General features: G+C 44.5%; 1 protein-coding gene across 1 annotated transcript in view; it reads right to left on the bottom strand.

The window, feature by feature from the left end:
- LOC122788261 (stonin-1-like) overlaps positions 1–27,401 on the bottom strand; it is a 1,416,105-nt gene that overhangs the window by 137,426 nt on the left and 1,251,278 nt on the right. The window contains exon 10 of the mRNA XM_044055325.1: positions 25,369–25,458. Within this exon, the coding sequence (XP_043911260.1) occupies positions 25,369–25,458 (90 nt within the window). The remainder of the gene's footprint in view (positions 1–25,368; positions 25,459–27,401) is intronic.

Here is a 27,401-nt window from a genome sequence, read left to right on the forward strand (position 1 = left end):
ACAAGATCTGGGGATTGTACTAGTGTACTATGGGATACCTACCTAGCCACGAGTCAACTAAGAGACTTTGAGCTTTGTAATAGGCAGAGTCGAAGCAGAGGATTGGCTCCGAACCCATATGTAAGAAAGAAGGTGAGATAGGACTATAGGACATCAAGAGTTCTTGTCTTTCACAGGAGTGAGTGCGAGTGTTGAGTATGAAAGTAAAAAGGGCTTTTATGTGAAACGACAATGCTGGGGTAGGGGTGGGGATCTTTTAATGCTAAGAAGGGCCAATGTCAGTGGAGATGCACTTATACCACCATAATCCAAAGTATGTCATGCAAGTCTGCATTTACACAACCTCAGCAGCAGTTGGCGCACTGCAGCTTGGTCTACTGGACAGGTCCAGGACATGAATGGCAGAGTGTGCAGCATTCCATGCAGACCCCAACCCATGACAGCTAGATATACCAAAAGTTGCATTGGATATACAGTGACCTTGATTAGATGCTGATGTATTGGCAAGACCTTGAGCAACATCTGCTAGATGTGGCAGCATGATGGTAACCACTGAAGACCCCTCCTGGGAATAGACACCTCCACAACAGATGCTGCTGTGAAAATGCCATCATTGCAGAAGCAGGATCATGGCCATCCACATCGGCAATGGTTAACATTTGAGGATGCTGCCAATGACCTGCACAGTGCATAAACCCTCACTGGTGAGCCACAGAAGGCACTGCATGTTCTAGTGTCGCTATTCAGTCTAAGAAATCACACATGGCTATGGTGGTACTAGCCTGTGGTCCCACGATGGCCCTGCACATATGTTGGGGTTCTGGCCTTTGACACAACCTCGCAATGAGGGCGATACCCATGTCTCCAACAAGTAGCATTACCAACCCTCTAATGTGTAACTATTTGCCCAAGAATAGTAGGGGCGATTCAGATCTTTGTCTGCTTGGGACCAATACACGTCCTTGATTGACTGTCCCCATAAACCTGTCCTCTCTGTGATTTCTGGGTAGCCTGGGAATCTGAAGGCATACAGACTATGGTCCATGGTCTATGTTGGGGATGCAGTGGTCACACTGCCTGAGTCCAGTACACACTATACTCCCTGACTGTACCAGCTCATCACCATCAAGATGAAGGGGTAAGCTCCACAGTGCTGATGCTGGATAAAGGATCACTTGCAAACACACCAAAGCACAAAATATCCAGTGTACTTATGACTCAAGTACCACAAATTTACATGCAACAGAGTGTGTGAAAAATATAAAGCAATACCCTATCAGCATACCTTGTGCAGACGGATGTGGCTTTTGAATCCTAGATGTACCTATATACCACAAGTCAAATAGCTTTAAGTTTTATAGTGACTAAGTGATACAGAGAACTTACAGGAATTGATCCTCAGAAATAGAATTACATATCTGGAGAATCTACAATACATAGTCTCTGGGGGCTGTCCAGCTCTGACCCAACATCCAGCACTGCATTGTGGGACTTTGTAGAGGTGCCACTTACTTATAGAGGCCAGAAACTCCACAGCCTCTATGAGAGATGGTACACTCTACAGCCCCAACCTGTTGCATTACTTTCCTATGAGGAGTTTCTGCTCTCTTTCTCTACTTGTTAAGCACCTATTTGTTTGTTCTGATTTCCTGCCAAGGTGTGTATCATATAACTGATTTGTTTGCAGTTAAAAGTATTCTGTAGAGTCTCCTTACTCCTTTATCTGTTTAAAACTTTTATTTTGTGACTCACTTCTGTTATAAACATTTCTGTAGTGTTTACTGTCTAAAAGAGCGTAGGCTAGTAGCTTTAGTATTGTCCCTGTTCAGATTTGCTGTCTCTGGGCTTGTTTGTTTTTGCAGTGGTTGTACTGAGCACATGTCCAGATCATCTTGAATTAGCAGAGGCCTTCCTTTACCTTCGTGGCAGGATTGTGTAGATTGGCTGCTGGCTGGTGGAGGTTGGGTGGTCTAGGGCTTGGAGTAAGCACTCATTGGCTCTTTTGAGCTTTTTTTAAAAAAGTTGTTTAAGGTTGTATCTTCTGGTATTTAAACCCTAACTCTGAGAAGATTTCTGCCTATACACACTGAGCCGAGTGGAGGAGGGGCATTGACTACAACTCGGATCTGAGATATATAACAGTAAGTATCCTGTTTTTTTCTTTTGCTTATTTTTACTAGTTATTGGTTCTAGAAATTTATATATAGCACTTTTTATTGCCTGATGCATACTTTTTACTGTATTTTATTGCTATTAACTAATCTGCACGGTTAAACTAAAATTGTCTGCCTTCAGGGCCTGATAGTTTCTCTACTTGTTAAGCACCTATTTGTTCTGATTTTTTGCCAAGGAGTGCATCATATAACTGATTTGTTTGCAGTTAAAAGCATTCTGTAGAGTCTCCTTGCACCTTTATCTGTTTAAAACTTTCATTTTGTGGCTCACTGCTGTTGTTCTGCTGTAATAAATATTTCTGTAGTGTTTGCTGTCTAAATGAGTGCAGGCTAGTAGCTTTAGTATTGTTCCCCAACCTTCCTCCCTGTTGGTGTCTTGCTGTTATAGTTGGTGGCATTGCAGTTGCCCGCCCCTACTGTAAATTTGATCTGGGACACTCCCCCAAGTCTAGAGTCATTCGCTCATCCTACCTAGTACAGAGAAAACATTTGAGAAGTCCAACCCACTCAGTTTCCTACCCTTGAATTGTCTTTTCTTTTGCCGCGCTCCCTTTCCGTTACAAAAAAAAAAAGGTTTGCTAGAACCTCCCTGTGTTCTGATTAACTATAACAAAAAAAAAAAATAAAATGTACGCTTGTTTTCTGCCTTCCCTGTAACTAGTCTAGTCCAGATACAGATTTGCTATATCCAGGACTGTTTATAAGCTTCTGAGTCCCCCAAGCCAGTCTGTGTTGGAGGAAAGCCTGCTAGCTAATCAATGGGAGTGGTAAGCAACAGGCAACCTATCTTCCACATAAGGAGTGGTTTCTGGCCCAAAAATTGTAGTTATTGGCCGTTTGGGCAGTTTTTCCAGCCCTCTAAACTTTCCGATTTAAAAGTCCACATTTGCACTTATTTCCGCCCTTTCCTGTAACTAGTCTAGTCCAGATAAAGATTTGCTGTATCCAGGACTGTTTGTAAGCTCCTGAGGCCCCCAAGCCTTTCTGTGTTGGAGGGAAGCCTGCTAGCTTATCACTGGGAGTAATAAACACTACGTAACCTATCTACCACATAAGGAGTGGTTTCTGGCCCAGACATTGTTGTTATTGGCCGTTTGGGCAATTTTTCCATCTCTTTCAACTTTCTGATTTAAAAGCCAGCATTTGCACTGGTTTCTTTCCTGTAATTAGTCTAGTTCAGTAATAGATTCTTAGTTTTAGCACTTGTTCAGAACTTGGTGTAAGCACTAAATAAGCTACAAATTACTACAGCACTCAACCTTCCTCATTACCTAGAGGAAAACAGTTTTGTACTTACTTTCCTCACTTGCTTAGAGGAAAACAGCTCTTGTACTCACTTTCCTCACTTGTCTAAAGGAAAACAGTTTTTTATTCAGGCATGTCCAAGGGTCAGCTCCCAGTGTTCTCTCCTGTCTATCTGATGGATCTGGGCATCTTGGGGCAATGTAGTAATTGCCTCATGTACACAGACAACTCTCCTACCAACCAACACTACAACCAGTGAGAGATGCACTTATCTAGCCAAACTGGTGGTAAAGCTCTCTCCAACCAAGACTGAACTTGACAGTCAAGAAGAGAAGTTAAACACTTGCACCACACCACACTCATCACATAGTCCCACTAAACCTATACCACCAAAATCCACATACAGAAACACAAACACCTTTGCAGAGGCTCTCAATAATAATCTGCTCAAGCAACAGAGACCCCCAAAGCAGAAATGCAAGCAACCTCCACCCCCAACACAACCCAAATGACACAGAGCCCACAGATTCAGTGTGTCACTCAACCACAGCCCAAAAAACAAAACAATGTACCCAACAGACTACTCATAGGTGACTCTATAGTCAGGCACACTTATGTCCCACTTACCAGGCTAAACAAGGAGAAGGTTACTGTCGGCTGCCTGACGGGTGCCAGGATCCGCCACATAACCCACACACTCAGGTCACTCCACCACAAGTACAAATATGACTCTGTCATTGTCCATGTTGGTGTGAATTACCTGAGATGTACCTCCCTGGACTATATGAAAAGAGACATGGAAGAGCTCTCTGATCTTGTAGCCTAGGCAGGTATGACCCTAGCCCTGAGTAGCATCCTGCCATCGCCCAGAATGATACTGCAATACAAGAACAACATGATTCACTTCAAGAATTGGCTAAGCTTCTAGCGTCATTCTAAGGGGATCCAGTATCTGTCTGCCTGGGATGACATGGTCGACAGACCACGAAACTTTGCCAGAGATGGCCTGCACCTGTCACCCCTGGGATTGCAGATACTGGCTAAGGCTCTTGCCCCCTATAGTGCCTTTCTTAGGCAAGGTTCAAATGACAAATTCACCAATGTAACATGAACAGGTAAGCAAAAACTGAGGGTAATGCTACTCAATGCTAGATGTCTAAATCTCAAAATGCACTCCCTCGAGGCACTCCTTAAAATGGAGAACATCGATATCTGTGCAGTGACTGAGACCTGGTTCAAGGCTCCAGAAAGCAGCCCTGCATTACCAGGGTATAACTCATCCCACACTTTTCGGCCACCTAACCTGCACCGGAAAACCAAAAGGTGGAGGTATGTCCATATTCATTAAGGATATCCACACCTCCAGGCTAGTTGCTTAGCATAATGCATTTGAGGTTATCCAAGTGCAACTAAACTCTGGGCAAAACTGTAATCCAAATTGTAGCTTGCTACAGATCTAACACCATGCCCCAGGATTCCCACTCCTCTTCTTGATATACTGGAAAATATTAGGGTTCAACCAAACACCCTAATAATGGGTGATTTCAAGTACCCCACCATTAACTGGGAAAACTACTTATGTACCAACTCCTTCACTGAATGCTTCCTGGAATTCTTACATTGCAATGCCCTGGATCAACTTATTCACACCCCCACCAGGGGCAACAATATCCTAGACCTAGTCATTACCAACATGAGTGACCGGTGTTCCCACCTAAAGTCAACTCCTCGTTGGTCATATCCAACCATAAGCTAATCACCCTAGATATCCACATCCCGCCTCCATCCCCCATTAAGAAAACCACAGTAAAATATTTCTCCAAAGCCAACTTCATGCTTCTTAAGACAGCAGAATGGCAACAGTTACAACTGCTGAATCCTACAGAAATGCACTCTATAAGCACTGTGAAGGCTGCCAGCCTAGCCAGATCTATCATTTGTAAATACGAATGTAACTTACAGGCTTGTTGTCTTAAATGTAAAGAAATACTGTTACACGTGGAACTGGAAATAAATGTGACAACAGTGCACTCTACTGACCAAAGTAAAGCCTGTGGTGACCCTTTGAAATGGACAGTGGTACTGAAAAGTCTAGAGGAAGAAATTATTTCTATTGTTTTAACCAAGAGTTAAATTGCTAGATTTAAACATGCAAATGTATTTTTATTGCTCTGTTGCTGACCAGCTGCAAGATAACAAAAGGGAGATGTTAAGAATGTAAATTTAGTTAATGTGTAGCCTGGGAACACCAGGAAAGTGTAAAAAGATGATGTAATGTTTATCAGAACTGCAATAGCAATTTAAACAGAGAGAATCAGAAAGCATTGAGCATTTTTGTCTTGACTATCCAACTCAGCACTCTGCCTGTTGTCTTATGTAAGTTATTTTAGACTTGTGCTTTCTTTTAGATTAGTTAGGAACTATAAAGATTAGACCAAGAGTTTGTCTGATGTTAGAACTGTACTACTGATTTATTTTGAATATTTCTGTGTGATCTCTGAACTCTTTTGACTAGCACTGTGTAGTACAAAGTATTGTCTTGTTATTTTAATTATTTATTATTAAATATTTTAAAACCTTTTAACTGTGGCTGGTTTGTGTAGAGATAATTTAAGCTCTTAAGAGTACTTGCATGCCTTTGGTAAAACTGTACAAGGCCACCCTAATTGTTTTAGCCCTGGGCTATACTACCAGTTGGATATTAATATTGCACAGTAATAACTGGATACCCGTTTAAGGGCCTTTGAGTAGCTGAATATTAGCTGGGTGGTGGCAGCTGGTGCTATCATATAGTCTGGGTAAAAGGGGCACAGATGGAGAACCTGTCTGTGTGGTTGTATAACCTCTTATCTCAAAGTGTGTGTGTGTCAGCTACTTGGGCAAGGACACGAAGCACTGGTTGGACAGAGTGGGTGCTGGAGATTTTAGCTTGCCCAGCTGGCTGAGATCTGGACCCTATAGCTGTGCCAGTGGGGAGTCTTACTGGGGACCTGGGGAGCAAGGGAGTGACCAACCCCGGACTTACTGTGATTTCTGTGTGCTCTCTGGTGTTACTGGTGAGGACTGAGGCTTCTCGATTGTTGGGCCAGGGCACGGGCGTCACAAGCTCTTACGCATGGATCATGCTATCCCTAACAGAACCAAGACGCTATCCTCCAAAAAAAGGAAGCCAATCTGGTGGTCCCCTGCCATAAACAAACTCTATAACAGAAGGAAGAAACTGTTGCAAAAGAGAGTAAAATCCCATGAGTGGAGGAGCTCCCTGGTCAGCTACAGTAAGAAGCTGAGATCCCTTATAAGATCCTCCAAAGCTAGCTACGAAAACAAAATCGCCACTGATTCTAGGGACAGATCATGCCTCCTGAACCTGATCGACTTCTTTGAGGCAGTCACCAAAGCCGCAGACGAGGGTAAGGTGGTTCACACAGCCTATCTTGACCTCACCAAGGCTTTCAACACCATCCCCCATTCTGGAATTCTAGCTAAACTCACTAAACTAGGTATAAATCCCAAAATCACAAGATGGGTTGCCAAGTGGCTCACTGACAGAACCCACGCTGTAAAAGTTGCAGACTCCAAATCTGACCTCAAACCAGTGAAAAGTGGAGTACCACAGGGTTCAGTCCTGGGACCTCTCCTGTTTGGTATCTACTTCTCTGAAGTTCAGGCTAACACAGAAGGCCTTTCGCTAATGAAGTTCGCAGATGACTGCAAACTAGGAGCCATAGTCGAGTCCCCAAATGATGTGGACATCCTACAGAAGGGCCTCACTGAGACAGATGCCTGGTGTCAATGCCATGGCCTCAAGCTCAATGCCAAAAAGTGCACTGTCATCCCCTTTAGTAAAAACTCTGTACCCATGAACTACCAGATAGGCGGCAGTCTACGTAACGCCGATTGTGTGATAAGAGACCTTGGGACCCAGGTGGACAGTAGTCTCTCTCTTTTGATAATCACATCGCCACAGTAGTCAGGAAATCCTTCTACATGGCACACATCACAAAAAGGTTCTCATCCAGGAACAAAGAGGTCATTGTTCCTCTCTACTCGACACTTATTAAACCCATTATAGAGTACAACACCCCTTTTGGAATGCACCTTACAAGACATTTGCAAAGCTGGAAAGGCCACAGAAGCACCTCACAAAAGGATTACTGGCCTCAAACAGATGCCCTACACTGACCATCTCAAAAAAAAAGTTATGTACTTACCATAACGTTCCATGTTTGTAGTCCATCTCACCTACATTCTTGCTGGATGGGTTTGGAGCCGATACTTGGCTCCGATTTGGCAAATACTAAAGCTCGAGAGCTTTTTCTAGCTTGAGGCTAACCCCTACTCATGGTGCCTCACGGCAATTCCACAGATCTTGTTTGCAAGCAAACATTAAGTACCTATCAGGTAAGAAATATCAGAGCTGCATATATACAGACAAGGGATTTTGTAATATAATCCATGCAAGGTGGACATCAAATGAAAACCAGGTCAGACAGCACCAGTATAGTCCACCAGATCCTCCAGAAACAGGAAGGAGGTTGATGGGAGGCAAGAATGTAAGCAAGATGGACTACAAACATGGACTGTTATGGTAAATACATAACTTCTTTATGTTATGTAGTCCTATCACGCTGTAATTCTTGCGGGATGAACAGCGTCCCTAGCACCTATATCCCAGGTAGCTCAAGCGAAGACAGTCTTCAGCACAGTGGATCCAAAGAAAGACCTGTCCTGGGAGGCCAAACCCAATTTGTAATGAGTGACAAAAGTATGTGGTCTTGCTCAAGCAGCTGCTGCGCATAGTATCAATTGGGAGCCTAGATCTAAAGGCAGATGAATTAGATACCGCTCTAGTAGAATGGCCTTTGACTTTGATGGGTAATTGTTTGCCAGCTGATTGATAAGCAAAGGAAATGCAATCCGAAAGCCATTTTGAAAGAGTAACCTGGGAAACAGGCAAGCCCTTCTTGTCAGAAAAGGAAACAAATTGATCTGATTTTCTGAATTCTTTAGTCCTGTGTAAATAAAATCTGAGAATTCTGTGAACGTCTAACTGATGTGGTCTATACTCAGATTTATTAAAAGTGGTTTGGAAAAAACACTGGCAGCTCAATAGTAGTGTTCAGATTGTGCTTTGAGCATACCTTGGGAAGAAAGGAAGGGTTTTGTCCTGAGTGAGACTCTATCCTTGTGAAAAATAATGTAAGGTAATGTAATAGTAAGAGCTTGCAGTTCTGAGACTCTCCTAGCAGATGTTATGGCTACTAAGAATAGTGTTTTCCACGACAGCAGTTTCAGAGCTGATGAAGAGGAGGACTCAAAGGGTGCAGACATTCAAGATGAGAGGACTAAGTTTAAGTCCCAGGGTTCTAATGGTTGTTTGATTGGAGGTCTGAGAATAACTCCTTTTAAGAAGGTCTTGCACAAGGAGTGTGACATGATGGGATTCCCCATGAAGCCAAAATGGAAATTGGAAATGGCAACTAACTGAACTCTAACTGTAGCAGCTGCAGCTCCTTCATGAAAAATTGACACTAGGAAGGATAGGATAGATTCTATACGAGCCATATATGGATCTAAGCCCTGATTCGTAGCCCAACTTGAAAAGCTTTTCCATTTGCTGGAGTATAGTTTCTGAGTCAAAGGTTTATGGGATGAAATTAGAATGTGTTTGGCAGAAGGAGATAGGGGAATACACCTGGCTATTCATGGAACTGGAGCAGCCATGCTGTCAATTTGAGGACGTGAATGGTGGGATGGAACTGTCTCGATTGATGAATCAGGAGGTCTGGAGATGGGTCCAGAATCCATGGTTCCTCCAAAAGGTATGGCCACAGGAAGGGAAACCAAACTTGTCGAGGTCAGTAAGGCGCAATGAGGATCAAGGAACTTCTCAACTGTTTTGCTTTCTGTATTACCTTTGGGATGAGAAGAAAGGGTGGAAAGGCATAAAGAAGTCCCAAGAGCCAATCATGGACTACAGCATCCCTGGGTGACATCCCCGGATGGGGAATGACGGCAAACTAGCTGATGCATTTGGTGTTCAGGTGAGTGGCGAATAGGTCGCAGCAAGGCTGGCCCCATCTCTGAAAGATCTCTTTCCAACTTCTGGATTCAGGGACCACTCATGAGGCATCAGAATTGCTCGGATGAGTTTGTCTGCTATTACGTAAGATTTCCCCAGGATGTGCATGGATACAAAGAAGCACTGAGTATCCCTCACCCATTTCCAAACTCTTAAGGCCTCTCTGCAAAGCGGGTAAAATTTGGTTCCCCCTTGCTTGTTTATGTACCACACGACAGACATGTTGTCTGACTGAATCGCAATTGTCTTGGTGGGAAGGGAGTTCTGAAGTGCTTGCAACTCATACAGCACCGCTCACATCTCCAGAACACTGATGTGCAAGTGGTTCTTGTGGTTCTGCCAAGTACCTTGGACTGTCATTCCCAGATAATGCCACCCCCCACCCTATCTGGGAAGCGTCCGTGGTCAAATCTGCTTTCACTTGGGGAGGAACAAGTGGACAACCTAGGAGAAGTGTGCAACCACCATGTCATATCCTTCTTGCAGGTGTTTGTTATAAATATCTGATGAGATAATGGAAGGTCTTGCATCGACCATTGGGCAAATAACAGCTACTGAAGTATACTCATGTGTAGACGAGCAAGAGGAACTAATAGGATGGAGGAAGCCATAGTCCCTAGGACTTGAAGGACTACTCTGGCTTGAACTTTTTGTTGGTTTAGCAAGGATCTGGCTTGACTGCATAGAGACTCTACTCTTTCTGGTGTCAGTCTTGCTGACATGTTGGTTGTGTCTATTTCTGAGCCTAAGAATACAATGTGCTGCGAAGGAGATAAGGCTAACTTTTTTAAGTTGACGGTGATGCACAGACTGGCACACAAGGAGAGAGTCTCGTCCCTGGTTCTGATGAGTTGATGCTTGGTGGTAGCAGTGAGGAGCCAGTCGTCTAGGTACAGAAACACCTAGAATCCTTGATGTCTCAGGTGAGCCGTAACCACTGCCATGCATTTGGTGAACACTCTGGGGGCTGTAGTGAGACCAAAGGGCAGTGTTCTGAACAGAAAATGACTGGCTCCCAGCCGGAAGCGCAAGTGTCTCCTGGAGATCGATTGAGCACATCCAACTGTCTTTCCCGATAAAGGGAAATATCGACTGCAGAGTGCTCATTCGGAACTTCGATTTCTTTACAGACTTGTTGAGCCTGCTGAGATCTAGAACTGATCTCCAGTCCCCTGTCTTTTTCGGAACTAAAAAGAATAGAGAGTAAGTTCTGGATACTACTTGCTCTGTGGGGACTTCTTGGATGACTATTTTTTTGCAGCAACGAGATGACCTCTGATGTTGCACAGTCTAGTTGGATGGGTGGCACGTCTGGTAGAGACCGGTTTGTTGGGGGTTCAGAAACAAAGGGAATCAGATAACCTCTGGATATTATGGTGCGTACCCAACTAGCTTGCGAAATGTTTAGCCAGGCGCTTGGGTAAAGTGACAGACGACCCCTGACTGCCTCCAAAGATGGAGAGTCGGGCAACCCCTCAGGGGCGATGGAAGAGACTATCAGAGAAAGTTTCTCCGTCTCTCCCTGATGTTGCGGACCTCTGCGCAAGGGCGGTGTCTTCCATTATATCATCCCCCTCTGCCTCTAGGTGAGGACTGACCTTGTGCCTGAGGGAAACCTTTTTGGGATTTAAGGAACCAAAATTTCCCTCCTGTATTACCCTTGGGATAGGGTCTAGATGGGAAACGGACTCAGATGGCAGATAAGGTTTTCCCTTCCTGCTCGGACCTGGTCAAAGTCTCTTTCACTTGGGGGGTCCAAAAAGAGATGAACCATAAAAGGGGACATTAGTGAAGGAAGACTTGAAGGACTCCGTGAAATTACAAAGATGCATCCAAGAATGTCTCCCGAGGGATATTCCTGCTGCAGCTGTCCTACTCACTCCATCTGCCATGTATGATATCAGCCTCAAGGAGGAGTTAGCTATGGATGTAAGGGTGGAGAGCTGCGCAGAAACTTTATCCTTGGAACCCAGAGCTACTGAACCTTGGAGGGTATCTCCTAACTCATTCAGGGGATCCCTCCGAAGATGAGTAAAATGGGTAAGGTAATTCAGAGATCTTAATGTAAATGCCGCTGAAGGGAAGGTATGCTTCCCATACCTATCCATAGTCTTGGACTCCTGGTTAGGAGGATGGATATTAGAAGATGTTTTGGATAACTCCTTGGTGGCCGCTGCTACCACCATAGCATCAACAGGAACTCCTTTACTAAGGAAGGACTTATCTTCAGGTGCTGCCATAAATTTATTTGGCCTCCTTGAGACGGGCTCCACTGAGTCTGGGGAGGTCCAGGCTTTCCGCAATATGACCCCCAACGGTTGGTCATAAGGCGGGGTACCCAGGAGGTGGAAGGTCAGGAACCAAAGGCCTCAAGATACACTGATTCATCCTCAGTAGGGTTAGAGGTCTTCCAATCACCCCTCTGTCTAAGGATTTCTAGGATGTCAGAAAAGGAGACATCCTCAGAGGAGGGATCTAGGGGATGCTTCTAAGTCCTCAAAATCAGTGTCCAAAGTGACAGACTCAGGTGAGTCAACATGCTTCCTCTTGCACAGTCTCTTCCGAGGGAGCTCTCCAGTGGGATAATCTGGGGAGGTCTCGGAAGAGGGGGCACCTCCAGTGGTGGCTACTTGGGCCTCTGGTTCCCTATGCTGTGGGGGTGGCAAGGGGGGAAGAGGTTGCTGTCTCCTGCTGGTGGGACACACGTTCCAAAGGTATGGCTTTAGCAGATGACAAAGCCTTCTCTATAGCTTTGAAAGCCTTTCCTCCCCACTCCGAAGAAGACCTCATCCGAGGGGACGGATGGTCAGCTCCTAGCAAGGGGAAACGGCTCCAAAGCAGAAGTGGGAGCCGAGCTGAGTCGAGCCGAGGCACCGAGAGGGAAGGTTGGTTCCAAAGAGAAACCAGGGTGACTGTCCCCCTCGGCTCCAGACTGAGCCACCGAGGATAGAGTAGCGGGTTGAATCCTCAGAACAGACGGGTCCAAGACAGAAGAAACTGAAGTAATAGGCTCCGAGAGCGAAGCAGTAGGAGGAGAAACAGTGGCAGGTAAGGGGGTCGGCTCCGAAGCCTTTGGGTCCGGAGGGGCCAATTTTCTTGCTAGAGCTGGATCCAAAAGCAATCTCTTCACCACCAGCTCGATGTCCTCATCTAATAGAGTCCTGGAGGATCTGGTGGAGACAGAAGGAGATCTCCTCCTCTCCAAAATAGGAGATCTCAAGGTGGGTGACATCATTATCTGGTAAAATTTTCAGTACCGAAGGTTGCCTAGGCACCGTGAAGACCGATAGCACCAAAATGGATGAAACTGAATTGGAGCCAGAACTCCTTGGCTCCGACGCTTTGGTCTTTTCCGATGGCTCCGAAGTTGGTACTAACTACTGACAAAAAGTAGTACAGAAGAAAAGAGTATATAGGCCCTCTGACTTAAACGGGCCGTACAATCCTAGAGGAAGAATAGGGGTCAGAAACTCAAAAACAGTCACATAAGAGATAAATATTAAAGACTGTAAAGGATAGAAAAAAGTGAAGAAAAAGGATTAAATTTAGTAAATAAAGTGTTACTTAGCCATCAAGCCAGTAAGACACAACCTCGAAGCTTTCGCGGCAAACGAGAACTGGGGAATTGCCGTGAGGCACCATGGGATAGGGGTTAGCCTCGAGCCAGTAAAAGCTCTCGAGCTTTAGTAACGGCAGAGTCGGAGCAGAGTATCGGCTCCGAACCCATCCAGCAAGAATTACGGCGAGATAGGACTACATAACATCTTCAGCTGTCCTCCACAGCATATTGCCTACTCCGAGGTGATCTCTGCCCAACATATAAATCTATGTCAAACCCAGAGCTGTTGGACATGCTATACCTAATGAAATCCCAATCCCTCTGAGCTACACACTCTTGGGACCTAAACCTTGTCACCACAATTAGCAGGACATGCTGGAGGGATAGATTCCTGTCCTAGAGACTTCCCATACTCTGGAACAAGCTACCCATCTATGTCAATCAAAGTCTCTCATTAGCACTCTAAAAGAAAAATCTTGATGAGTGGATGGGAAATAGGAAATACACCCAGGGGATAACTTCTGTGGCTCTACTCAACAGGGGCACAGGAAAATAATTTTCCTGTGTGGCGTAAGCCAGGGAACCTTGTTGGCTAGGCTTACTTAGGCCCTTGGGCCAATAGCCTAGTACCTACCTATGTGGCACCAAGCATCACCCCTATGGAGCACCATTTCATAACCGTAGTCTTGTCCATCCACCCCAGTAACACTATTTACAATCTCAGCTCAGGCATGATCATGGTAGGGCTGGCTAGCTACATGCAGTTCACAGAGCCTGTGGCTATGGAGTAGTACCTCATTATCTGCAATGGAGAATTCTTTCTTGTGTGGATATTTATGTCTCAGCAGATAAAAAAACTGACTAAGCAGAAAGAGTAATGTAAGACATTTCTCTGTTGATATGGAAAACAATTACAACCTTGTTCATATTCATGTCTCATACAAATCCTACCACAACTAGAATTCACCTAGGCCATATAACGTTGTTTTTGTGCCAGACAGTTATATATTTGTATCCATACTCTAAGTAATGTTGGACATTCAAGGTTTACTGTGCACATGTTAAACACAAACCAATCACAGAATTACAACTAATCAAGGACACATGACTATTTCCATCAATGTTACAAATATTTTGGCTACTGACATATGTGAAATGCATGCAACACAACTTGTACTGAAAAGGATTCTAACTATGAGCTCAGGTGTTTCTCCATTCCAGTTTAACAATTCTTCAGCCCAGTAAGTTATTTTTGCAATCCCATTTGGCCAACATATTTTAAAAGTATTGCCAGACTTACATCCCTTATAATCAACAGGTTGACTAGCAGTTGAAATCATCAGTACAAATGAATAGAGATTTAAGTAACACCTACCTTATACTAGCAGATATATTTTTGCTGAAGTTCCCCCCCCCTCCAAAAAAGAAGTTATGTCTTACCATAGCGTTCCATCTGTGCTGTAGATCTTTATTCATTCATTACTGATAGGCCTCTGGTTCCGTCCTCAGAACCGACACGGCCATTTCCAAGCTCGCACCAGCTAAAAACTCTCAGCTAACACCTACCCATAATGCCCCACTCTCAGTCTCTTCAGATCGAGTTTGCCCACCCCTATATTATGAGAGAGACAGTAGGAGGCTCTGTCTGAGCAAATACCTTAACCAGGAGATCCTAAAGTCCATCAGGAGCCCAGGCAGGGGGAAGGAGGGCGGGAAGTAATAAATGAATAAAGATCTACAACACAGATGGAACGTTATGGTAAGACATAACTTCTTTATCTGATGTTGTGAATCTTTATTAATTCCTTACTGATAGGACTGAGTCCCCAGCTACCTGAGTCCTGGGTGGCCGTAAGGAAGGATATTCCTGAGCACCACAGAATCAAAAGATGCTCATCCCCTGGAGGCAAAATCCAATTTGTAATGAGTGATAAAGGTATGAGGTCTTGTCCAAGTGGCTGCTGTGCAGATATCATCCATAGAGGCTCTGGAATGAGGTGCTGGAATGAAAGGCCATAGAAGTAGCCATCGATCTAGTGGAATGAGACTTTACCCTGGAAGGTAAGGACAGTTTATTCTGATGGTAGATGAAGGTAATGACGTTTCAAAGCCAGGAGGATAAAGTTACTTTTGAGACAGGTTTACCCAATCTGGATCCCGCAAAGGCCACAAGCAATCGATCCATTTTTCTGAAAGATGTAGTTCTGTCCAAATAAAAACAAAGCTGCCTATGAACATCAAGGGTGTGCAAAAGATACTCCCCTCTGTTTGAATGCTGAAGGAAGAAAACCGGCAGGTCAATAGATTGGTTAACTGAAAATCCAGAAATGACCTTTGGCAAGAAGAAAGGGTCAGTATGTAGGGACACTCCATCCCTGTGGAAATTCAAGTAAGGTCTCTTGACACTCAAGGCCTGCAACTCAGATACTCTTCTCGCAGAGGTTAGTGCTACTAGAAGTAGAGTCTTCCAAGATAAAAATTTTATATCACATGAATCAGCAGGTTCGAAAGGAGGGCTTGATAACGACTAAAGTACCAAAGTCAAGTCCCACGGTTCTATGGGGGGGCTTGACAGGAGGTTTAACATGCAATACTCCTTTCAAGAAAGTTTTGCACAGACGGTGTGACATAACAGAATTATCAAATCTATTATGAAAATTTGCGATAGCTGCTAAATGTACAGTAATTGTCGATGCTGAAGCTCCTGCATTTAGAAGAGTAGTCAGGTACTATAGGATCTTCTGAATAGGTATAGAGAAAGGGTCTATGTCTTGATCTTTGGCCCATATAGAGAACCTGGACCACTTACTAGAATAAATTTTCCTGGTGGAAGGTTTGTGTGAAGCCAGAAGAATCTCACGGACAGGAGATTAAATATCAGGTAGCCTGGCAATCATCGGAAGTGGAGGAACCAAGCTGTAAGGTGAAATAGCAGACCTTGAGATTGATCCAGGATCCACGGGCTGTGAATCAGATGAGGCCATACGAAAGGAAACCAGACTTGACGGGGCCAATAAGGGGCAATGAGGATCACTTTGCTTCTTAACCTTTGAACTTTCTGGAGAAATTTCAGGATGAGGGGAAACGGGGGAAAGGCATACAGTAGACCCGGGGGACAATCGTGCATTAGAGCATCCCTTGGTGATTCTCCCTGAGAGGGGATCAGGGCAAAGTAGCTTCTGCATTTGTTGTTTAGGGGGGAAGCAAACAGATTGCAGCAAGGCCTGCCCCAACGGCAGAAGATTTGATCTGCTATTACAGGATTGAGGGACCACTCGTGAGGCATCAGAATGTTCCTGCTCAGATTGTCCACAATAAGGTTGGAACTCCTGGGAATGTGCGCTGCTATAAGAAAGCGGTTGGAAGCTATCGCCCAGTGCCAAATCCTCATGACTTCCTGACACAAGGGGTAAGACCTGGTTCCGCCTTGTTTGTTTATATACCAGATGACTGACATGTTGTCCGATTGAATTGCAATGGTCCCAGAAGGGAGGTATGTATGGAATACTTGCAACGCTAAAAGAACTGCTCTCAGTTCCAGGACATTTATGTGCAAATTGGCCTACATGGGGGTCCAGGTGCCTTGGACCTGGAAATGCCCTCCCCACCCTAACAGGGAAGTGTTTGTGGTCACCGTGGCCTTGGGCTTGGGGAGACAGAACGGTTGACACCAAAGATTTAATTCTGGCTTCATCCACCATAGCATTTCTTTCTTGCAAAGGTTTGTAAGGCGTATCATGTGGTCGAGTGGGTGGGTTAAGATCGAGCATTGTGATGAAAGGAGCCACTGTAATAGTCTCATGTGCAACCTCGCCAGTGGTACTAGGGTAATGGCTGCTGTCATAGAGCCTAATAGCTGTAGTACAAGGCGTGCTGGTACAAGAGTCTTTTTTAGGAGGATTTGGATCTGGTTTCTTATTTTTGAAAGCCTGTGAGGAGGGAGGGAAGACTGACAGGATGGTGTGTCGAAGATCGCTCCAATAAATTCCAGTGTTTTTGTTGGGGACATTTGAGATTTGTCCTTGTTGATCGTAATCCTCCAGCAGAGAGCAAGGCCTTGAGTGTAAGACAGGCTGTGGATGAGAAAATTCCTGGTCATGGTGGTAAGGAGCCAATTGTCTCGATACGGAAACACCTGTATTCTTTGTAGTTGAAGATGAGCTACAACTGCCATACATTTGGTGAATACTCAGGGGGCTCTCGAGAGGACGAATGGCAGTACCCTGAACTGGTAGTGATTGGCTCCCAGCTGGAAGTGGAGAAATCTAGGGGAGTACTCGCCCATCTTTATGTGGTAATACACATCCTGGAGATCTATGGAGAACATCCAGTTGTCCTTCCCTAGTAAAGGGAGAATGGACTGTACCGTGACCATTCAGAATTTTTGAGGTTTTATAAATTTGTTCAATCGCATCGAGGAGTTTGAGATAGACTCTAGGGTAGCTAGCTGCGAGGTGACAGTGTCACGCACCTCATCAAGCAGTACCCCGCCAAAGAGGTAGACAATGCAGAAATTAGGTCTCTTTGGAGGCGGGTGAAGTATGCTAGATAGTTTTTGCGACCGAATGGCAAAGGTCGCTAAAGCATAGGTCTGCTTCCTCAGTCTGTCCATGGCCCGAGACTTCCTGTTCGGGGGATGAACAGTGTAACTATCTTCTGCCAGTTCCCTCTTGGTGGTGAGGGGGGGGGGGGCGTATGCCCACAGCAGACAAGGTCTTTCCGTCTTTCTCACTTCGTGATAGTGTCTCTCATACTTTGGGACCAAAGAGTGAAGATTCGTCGAAAGGCGTGTTGACAAAGGAAGATTTAAAGGGGTCTGCGAAATCACACAAATGCATCCAGGCATGACATCTCGTGATGATGCCTGATGCGGCTGCTGAAGCCGCCCCCTCGGTGGTGTAAGTTATCAATCGCATCAAGGAGTTCGAGACAGACTCTAGGGTGGCTAGCTGCGAGGCAACAGTGTCACGCACCTCATCAGGCAGTACCCCCACCAAAGAGGTAGACATTGCAGAAATTAGGTCTCTTTGGAGGCGAGTGAAGTGTGCCCGATAGTTCAGCGACCGAATGGCAAAGGTCGCTAAAGCGTAGGTCTGCTTTCTCAGTCTGTCCATGGCCCAAGACTCCCTGTTCGCGGGATGAACAGTGGAATTATCTTCTGCCAGTTCCCTCTTGGTGGCCGCCACCATGACCACCACAATCAACTGTCAACTGTTTGGACCAATTGGGCTGGTCTTCGGGGGTGGATAAAATTTTGTCCGGCCTCTAGGGGACAGGTTCTACATTGTCCTGGGCCTTCCAGGCATGCTGCACGATCAGCTTTACAAGCTCATCCGCAGGTGGGGTCACCAAAGTAGTAGATGGCCGGGCACGGAAGGCCCGCAAGAACACAGATTCCTCTGAAGGATTAAAGGACTTCCAGTCTCCCATCTGCTTGAGGATTTTGAGAATGCTCCAAAAGAGACGTCTTCTGGGGGAGACTGTGAGGACCCTTCTCTCTCATCGCAATCGGTGTCCTCAGTGATAGATTCCTCAGGTGAATCAAGGTGCTTCCTCTTGCACTGTTTCTTCCGGGGCGGTTCCCCAGTGGGATCTTCTAAGGAGGACCCCAGAGAAAGAGTTCCCTTCGAGAGAAGGTCTTGTGGCTCCCGTGCCAGGGATCCTAGAGTAGGGGGTTGGGTCAACTGCATGCTAGAGGGAGGTTCTGGTGTTGATGCCATTGGTGCTGACTGCAGGTCTGTGGAGGCAAGGACCCTCTACATCACCTGGAAAGCAGGGACTGCCCAAGGAGGGATGGGGGCCTGGAACCGAGAAGGACAACCTCGGAACCGGTGTCACACCCCACCCTGAGGAGCCCACCTCCAGGTGAGAAACTCCGAGAGGACTGGTAGCTGTCGGTGGAGCCATGGACATAGACGGTGCCAGCAAAAAGTAAGAGCAGGACTAGGAACCACAGTGCCTACAGCCCAAACACTGCTCCGAGAGCGCACTGGTTTCAACAGAGCCGATGCATCAAGGATAGTAGGTGCCGACCAGGGAAATTCCGCAATCGAAGCAGAGACAGTATGCACCAGGGTGGCCATCAGTACCGAGATCTCCAGAGCCTGGGAGGAGGCCGGAGGAGAATATACTGGTGAGTATGCTGTAAAGGGTTCCGTTCCGAAGGGGAGGGAAGGTCTAGTCAGGGTGGGCAATCCCCTAGCTACTAGAAGCTGGTCCACAACCCGCATTACATCTTATTCTGAAAGGGTCCTGGTGGATCTATAGGAGGCTGCTGAAGGAAAGTCAGGTCTTGCAAGAAAGGGGCTAAATTGCCGCCCCGAAAAAGGGTTGTAAGTTGGAGAATACCTGGTTCTTGGAAGGTGTTCAACCTTTGGAACCGACAGGGTCACAGTCTGTGGGGTGGAATAAGCTATCGGCACCGTGGCCGAGGATGGTACCGAAGCGGGAATGGTTGTCAAAGCCGGTGTCAGAACCAAGGATGGCACCGAAGCCGATGGTGCTGAAGTTGGAACTGTAATAGGAGTCAACATCAGAGACGGCGCCGATGGAGAAGACACAGAGCCTGGTGCCGAGATTGTCTGCTTTGAAACTCGGTGTAGACTCGGTTCCGTAATGGACGGAGATGTAGGAAAAGAGTGACTCAGTTTCTTTTTGTGCTTTTTGGTCTTAGGAGGTGGTGAGACCTCCGTCCCAGAGAGAGCTTCCAAAAAAGGCATTTTCAATAAACCTTTCAAAATCAGTTTTTGCACTCGGCTAGAGTGCGATTACTGAAATTAGAGCAGAAGTCACAAGAAGCATTTATATGGTCCACGCCCAAACGCACAGAGCGTGACCATCTGAGTTGGGCATCCTGTGCCCACACTTATTGCACTGCTTAAACCCCAATTTAACCTTTTCTGACAATGTACGCTGACAAAAAAAACTATCAAGAAAGGAAACAAGTGAAAAGAGAAAGTTTTTTTTTTTGTAATATAAAAATAAAGGAAAGTCAAGAGCACCAACAATGGTACAAATAGTAAAAGAAGGGCCTACCAAAGGTAGGAAAGAGGGACAGTACCAAGGATGGTATAAGGGTAACTACCAAAGGTAGAGGCAGAGGGTATAAGTAGAAGAAGGTTACAGGCAAGAGGAGAAATTAGCGAGACTGACTGAAAAGGGTAAAGTTTTGAGAGAAACTACACAAAAATACACAAATTTTACACTTAGCTTTGAGAGAGAAGGCTTGGCACGTCTGATGAGGAATGCGGCAAACAAGATCTGAAGAGACTATGAGAGGGTCATTATGGGTAGGTCTTAGTTGAGAGGTTTTGGCTGGTGCGAACTTGGAAAAGGCTGTCTCGGTTCTGAGGATGGAACCAAAGTCCCATCAGTAAGGAATGAATAAAGATTTACAACATCAGATGTCTCCTTAGGGAGGAATCAATCTCTAGGCTCCAGAGTTTTTTCCACAGCACATTGAAGCACTGTGCGTCTCGGTGTACTTACTGAGCAGATTCACCTGGTTGGTTGCAATAATTATGCTAATTAGAACTCAGCTCTGTTTCTGAATCATTAAATTATGTGCATTTAGTACATCTGCTAACCATTCAGCAGAAGTCTACTCAATGCCATACACACTTGGGTCCCTGCTGGCAGCACTGCACAAGCACAGTCCAGAAAATGCTTCTGGGGGTGGGGGTGGGGGTCATTGACACTGTAATTCCACATTTAATCATCTCTACACAGAGTTGCTATAATCCCTGATAAATTCAAATCAAACACAAGGATTGAGGACAGATATGTTCCACAATTAAATAAAAGTTATGCACTCACCACAACTATGCATCTGTGGTTGTCCATTTTCATTCTTCCTCAACTGATGCATCTTGGATCCGACCTTGGACTGGAGTCAGCTGCAATTACTTAGACTTTTTGATCCAGCTCTCGAGATTCTCCCATTACCTATAATGCCCCAGTATACCACAACATGTCAGACTGATTTTCCTGCTCCAAATACAAAAACAGCCCACCTTAACTTTCCTTCCATATTGGTCTGATAGAAAAGAACTGGGACTAAACATGGACCAGAGGTTCCATATCTACCAACAGGAAAAGAACGGAAGGGGGCTAGGAGGGTGGAAACATGATGAATGAACATGGACAACACAAATGCACAGTTATGGCGAGTACATAACTTTTATATCTGAGGTTGTCATTTTCATTTGTTCCTCAACTGATGGGAGAGTGTCCCCAGTTACATGAATCTTGGATGGCCCTCACAGAAAGATATTAGAGTACTGCAGAATCAAAAGCAGCCATGTTTCTGGAGATCAACTCCAATTTACAATAAGCATTGGACCAAGTGGCTGACACACAAATGTCATCAACTGAGGCTCTGGACCAAAAAGCAGACTTAAGTCGACATGGATATGGAGGAGTGTACTTTAGGAGGTCTAGGCAAAGAAAGAGCTTGTTGACTATAAACGAATGATATGTAATCTGTTACCCACTTTGCTAAGGTAACTTTAGAGACTGGTTTACCCAGTTTACTGGAGGAAATTGTGACAAACAACTAATTAATTTTCTGGAGTCTTTTGTCCTGTGGGGATAAAAATGGACTGGTCTATGCACAACTAAAAAGATGAAGCATTTATTCACCTCTGTAAGTGAAGCCAGGGAGAAAACTGGTAAAATGATAACTTGGTTAATATTTGTCTCTGAGGCTACTTTGTGCATAAAGGAAGGATTACTTCATAAAGTAACCTTATCTTTATGGAAAACCAAATCCAGGGATTTAGAGGAAAGGGCTTGAAGTTCAAACACTTGTCTTGCAGAGGTAATAGCCACTAGAAAGGCCATTTTCCAAGAAAGAAACTTGAGATCAGATTTAGTAGATGGCTCATAGTGACTGTGTTAAATCCTGCAGTAAAAGCATTAGATCCTTTGGGGGAGGGGTCTTTCATGGAGGCCTAAGAAAAAAGGTGCCTTTAAGAAGAGCTTTGCACAACTTGGATGAAAAAACATATCCCCATGGCAGACAAGGTCTTTCCATCCTACTCTCTGTGGGATAGAGTTTCTTTAAAAGTTGGGCCAAACAAGGAAGATCCATCAAAAGCACCATTGATGAATAAGGACTTGAAGAGTTCCACAAAATCAAATAAGCACATTAAAGTCTCTCTCCTTACAGCTATGCCTGAACCTGCCACCCACGAGGTACTTTCAGCTGCATGAGAGATGAGCCTTATAGACGCATTAGATATAGGCTGCAAAGTGGTCAGTTGTAGAGAGAGTTTCTTACCGTCTTCCACAGACATGGACCCTGAAAGAGATTTGGAGAGTACTTTAATCAAATCTCTTTACAACCTAGTGAAGTGTGCCAAATTATTCAGCAACTACAGAGCAAATGTCACTAAGGCATAGACTCTCTGAGTCTGTCCAATGCCACAGACTCCCTGTTAGGAGGACGGACAGAACAGCTCTGCTCTGTCAGCTCTTTTCTAGTGGCTGCCATCACAACCATGGCATCTACAGAGACGCCCTTACTCCAATGTGGCCTGTCTTTAGGAGGGGCAAGAAATTTGTTGCGTAGATGACTGATTGGTTCTACAGTTCCAGATCCTCCCATGCCCGGTAAGACCAATCTAAGTTAATCTGATTAGGGGGGTAACCTAGGACATAAATGAGCCAGACTCAAAGGCATCCAGGTGTACTGACTCCTCTTGGGAAGGGGGATCAAAGAACATCCACCCCTTCAGTCTAAGGATTGCTAAAATGTCTCCAAAGGACACACCTTCTGGTGGAGACCTTGGGGACCCTTCTCCTTCATCGAAGTCTGTGTCTTTGCTGAGAGATTCCTGAGAGGAGCCTAAGTGCCTCCTTTTGCATGTCCTCTTGCGGGCAATCTGCTCAGTGGGATAATCTGGACAGATGTCTGAAGAAAGCGAAAATTCCTAAATACAAACTGCCTGCAAGCTGGAATGGGCCAGCAGCCCCTGCAGGATAGGTTGTTTAGGCCCAGAATTAGGACGTGATGGATGTAGTAGGGTACAATCCAAAGAAAAGTCTGAACTCTCAGTTGAGAGAAGGCCCTCTCCACCACCTGAAAAGCAGAAGGGGCTGGGAGAAGCAGTGGCCGGCTGCATCAAAGCCGAAAACCCAGGCACTGTTAAACCCTGACCCTTTCTTCAAAGGAAGAGTTGGACCCGAGCTATCAGCACTGAGGGGAAAAAATGGTTCTGACAACTTTGGAGTCAAACCTAGCCCCCCCCGATCCAACACCAATGTTTCAACTCAGACTATTCCTGCTCTAGGGGATTCAATGCATAACAAGTTAGGGATGTTGTCAGAGTGAAGACCTAATTGTCTTCTGATTTCATACGGACATTCTTGGGATTCACAAATCTGATCACTCCGAAATTGCCAGATGGACTGGAGAAGGAGAAACTGCATGAGAAGTCAGAGGAAGGTTCACAGATTCGACGGGATGGAGCTAGAATCACCACCATCTGACTCTCAGCACTGAGAAACTTCCTCATCACCTTATCCATGTCATCTTAAGAGGTAGACTGAGTGCATGACAACCTCCTTGGGGTTTCTTGTAGAATGGGGAATGGAGCTGAGGGGAGACAAGTTCCAGAGAACCAAGGAGATCAGATCCTTGCAGATTTAGCTGTCACCATAGCTGTATCAAATCTTTTCGGAATTTTGGATGGCGGCTCAGAGACCGGAGCAGATATAACAGAGCAGGTTGGAAACCAGTTCCTCTGTTCCCTGGTCTCTGAAGGCAACTTTGATTTCTTAGATGGGGTTTCAGCCCCTAAAACAGAAAAAGCTGCTGCTGAAGTACTGCACCAGTCACTCAAGGCTGAGGTATCAAAACCGGAGCAAATGAAACAGTGTGTGTCAAGATGGGCCACACCCAAACAATAAATGCACCCTGTGGGCATCAGAATTTGGTATCTCAAGCCCACAGGAAGTGAACTTTCTAAAAGCCTTAGGTTTTTCAGTCATTATGATTACAAAAAAAAAAAAGATAGAAAGCTAGTCTTATCTTTCTTTTTTTCAGGAGGTACCAAAAAGGAAAAACCTACCAACAATGGTAGCTGAAAATACCTTTTGAAAGGGTATGAAAGAAAGAGGAGGAAAAAGTAACAATAATGTTAGAAAGAAGTGCAGTACAGGAAAAAAAAATGGAAAAATTAGAAAATGCTAAAGCAAGAAATCTGAAACACTAGGATGGAAGAAGGGTGAGGAGAGAGTAATTTGAGAAAAAACTAAAATTCCAAAACAACTTACTAAAAGTCTTTTGGCTTTTCCCGGTTAGGGGTCACCATAGCGGAACTGCAGTCCGCTGATTGGCAGTGGATTTTTACGGTGTCGAGCTGCAAGCCTGACGCCCAACCTTCAAAGAAGGCATACCTATTCATGCAAGCACCTACCCTGCATGTCTAAGTGACACTGAACCACGGTGATGACATGCAGACTCCACACAGAAGGCGCTCCAGCCGGGAATCGAACGGGAGAACCTCTTGCTGTGAGGCGACAACGCTAACCACTGCACCACCATGGCGCCAAAACAACTTCCACACAAAATACACCCTAGAATTCGAGAGAGCAGGACCCACGTCTGAAGCGATGAGGCAACAATGAGCAGCTGCTTGTTCTGCACACTTGTCTTGCCACATACATTCTTAATGAGCCTTGAAGCTTATTGCACACACAAACAAATTTGGTTTGGCCATGATTGTGATCACAGTGTTTTTCAAACAACTAAAATTAATAGGAAAGCCAAGTGTTTAATAGCTTTGAAAGCTGTAACCATACTTCTGTGCTGCCACACTGCTCCAATGTACTGCAAGACAGAGGAAAAAAGGGGAGGAAACTGTATGAGAACAAAATATTTTACAACAACCAAAGCTGTGTAACACACTTAGCTGCCTTGCACAAAAAAGCCAGAAGTGAGCAAATGAGTGACAGCTTTAAAAGTTGTAATACACTTACTGCTGCCAAACATAAAAAGACCCCTGATAACAGCTTTTATAGCTGTTCGAGTTTAAATATACTCTCCTATTGTAGCCAATGTTTATGATCTGGTGTGAGACTAGAGGTTGAAAGTAGTGAAAGGTACTTAAAGTTGCCACTTTCTTGAATTCAGACCATAATTGTAGCACTTCATGTACTACAAATACAAACTTCTCCTATTTTACTTTATAAACATATGTGCAAGAAGAAAAAATAAACACAATATTCTGAAGTTTAAAATTCTTGATGTCGTTTACCCACATTACCCAGTAAATGAAGAAAGTACAATAATGCATGGTAAATACCTTGTCATATTGACAAACAATGACATTGTCTGTATCAAAGAGATCAGGCACCTCTTGCTCACTGACATCATCACCAGAATTAAGGGGGTCCTGTAAAAACATAAAAATTAAATCATTACAAAATATATTAATAACCATAAAATGCTTCCACTTAAAATACATTACATTACCACAAGTATCCAGATCTAGAAGAGCTGTTGCTATTTACTCATATATGTGTGTATAAATGTATAAATATATACACACACATATACACACACACACATATATATATATATATATATATATATATTTTTTTTTTTCTTTTTAATTAACAGTGATCAAATAGGTTAGACTGATTCAAGAAAGGAAGCACTTTAACACAATGTCACTTCAGGTGTGGTATGGAAACACCCTGCAGGCCTCTGCAAGTCAGTCCCAGCAACAACACAGACTCGGCTATAGTAGATCTGATCAAGACTCATTTTGGTGACAGGATGTTTAAGTGATCTCCTCTTGTAGGGAAAGGGGGGAAGGTTGTCACAGACATCCCTTATGTAAGAGTTTGTCCGTTATAGAACAATTACTTCAGAATTTGCATCACCTTGCTGGGGGAAGTAAATTTGCTGAAATGAACTACCATCAAAATAGGACTTGATCACCAGTTATCCACAGAATCAAGCAAGTCTCCCATGAAAACTTGTTAGGCTACACTGAATCAAGCAAAAGCAAATTAAACTCAGGAGGTCAGCTCCAGTAGGAAGGGGAAACGCCACCTAGAAGCCCAATGGAAGTCTATCCCTGTAGTATGAAAGAACAACCTGTATGCTTGTCACCTGCAACCTTGTTTTCATCAACCTGTTTCACCTATCCCCCATGTAAACGAACAGACTCACTGCAAAGTCAGCTCATTACCTTTCTAGGTTACAGAACCTTTCTACTGCCACCCTCTCTTTCTCCGTCACTATTTCACAAGTGTGACACATGCTACAATGGGCTGGTTCTCTGGAACACCACTACACTCTGGGTATTAGTAGGGAGTTGAGAAAAAAAAAGAGGAATTCATGTCATGATGTGAGAGTCAAATAAGCATCTCTCTCCAGTACATATATAATACTGCCTTATTGTCCAGTGATAATTGACTTCCACCCCTGTCATAATGATCTCTGGTCCTCCGTGTACTACTGTCCTGAGACTGAAGAGTATTTCTTAATTTCAGACATCCTTCAAGGCAGGTACTTCAGAAATTTTCTGCAAAGCATTCTTCAATGCACAATGTGACCTTGTTCTCAACAATACAGATTTGCAACCACATGAACCTCATGTACATTGTCCAGTATATCCATGTAATGCATAATGTTGGCATTGATTTCAACAGTAACGCAGGCATAGAAGCAAGTTGAGAATGTTTATATAATTGTGCCACAACTGGTGCTGCCTTACACTCACAGAGTCCAGCTCAGTGGGACAGTCTCTTGCTGCCATGCCATGCTGAAATGGATTAAGCAGATAATTGGAAAATTACTGAGTCAAATCTGTGTAGAGATCATATCAGCTTTAACTGCATGTTTAGCAGTCTGACTAAAGGAATGTTAGTGATAAAAGTCTCAAATCTTAGAGGTATACATCTGTAGTCATTAATCTATGGTAACTGTATCCGTTTGAAGACGTGAAGTAGGAAAAATGTATATTTGTATTGCCCCATATTTACCATGGCAAATTACAATACAACATCCAGAACACAGAATGTATCATGGACATACTGATACTTAACAGACCAAAAAAGGTTAGGATTCTACATGTTTAGCACAAGCAAATGACTAGTTCAAAGAATGTACAGCAATAGCTTTGTTATTAGTCATGTCCGTGTCTTGCAACACAATTTATAAGGTATACTGTTCTAACAATAACAATGCAAGACTCCCTATTAAAAAAAATCATCCTATACAGAGGAAAACTTTTTTATTTGTGATTAAAGATATTTGGAGGAAGGAATGAAGGTGACAAGAGAGAGAGGCCCCTACACAAAGGTGCAAACCTGTTTCCTCCTGAGG

This window comes from Protopterus annectens, chromosome 1.part2 (genome assembly GCF_019279795.1).
Source record: "Protopterus annectens isolate FY-2018-M chromosome 1.part2, PAN1.0, whole genome shotgun sequence".
Classification (NCBI taxonomy): Eukaryota; Metazoa; Chordata; order Ceratodontiformes; family Protopteridae; genus Protopterus; species Protopterus annectens.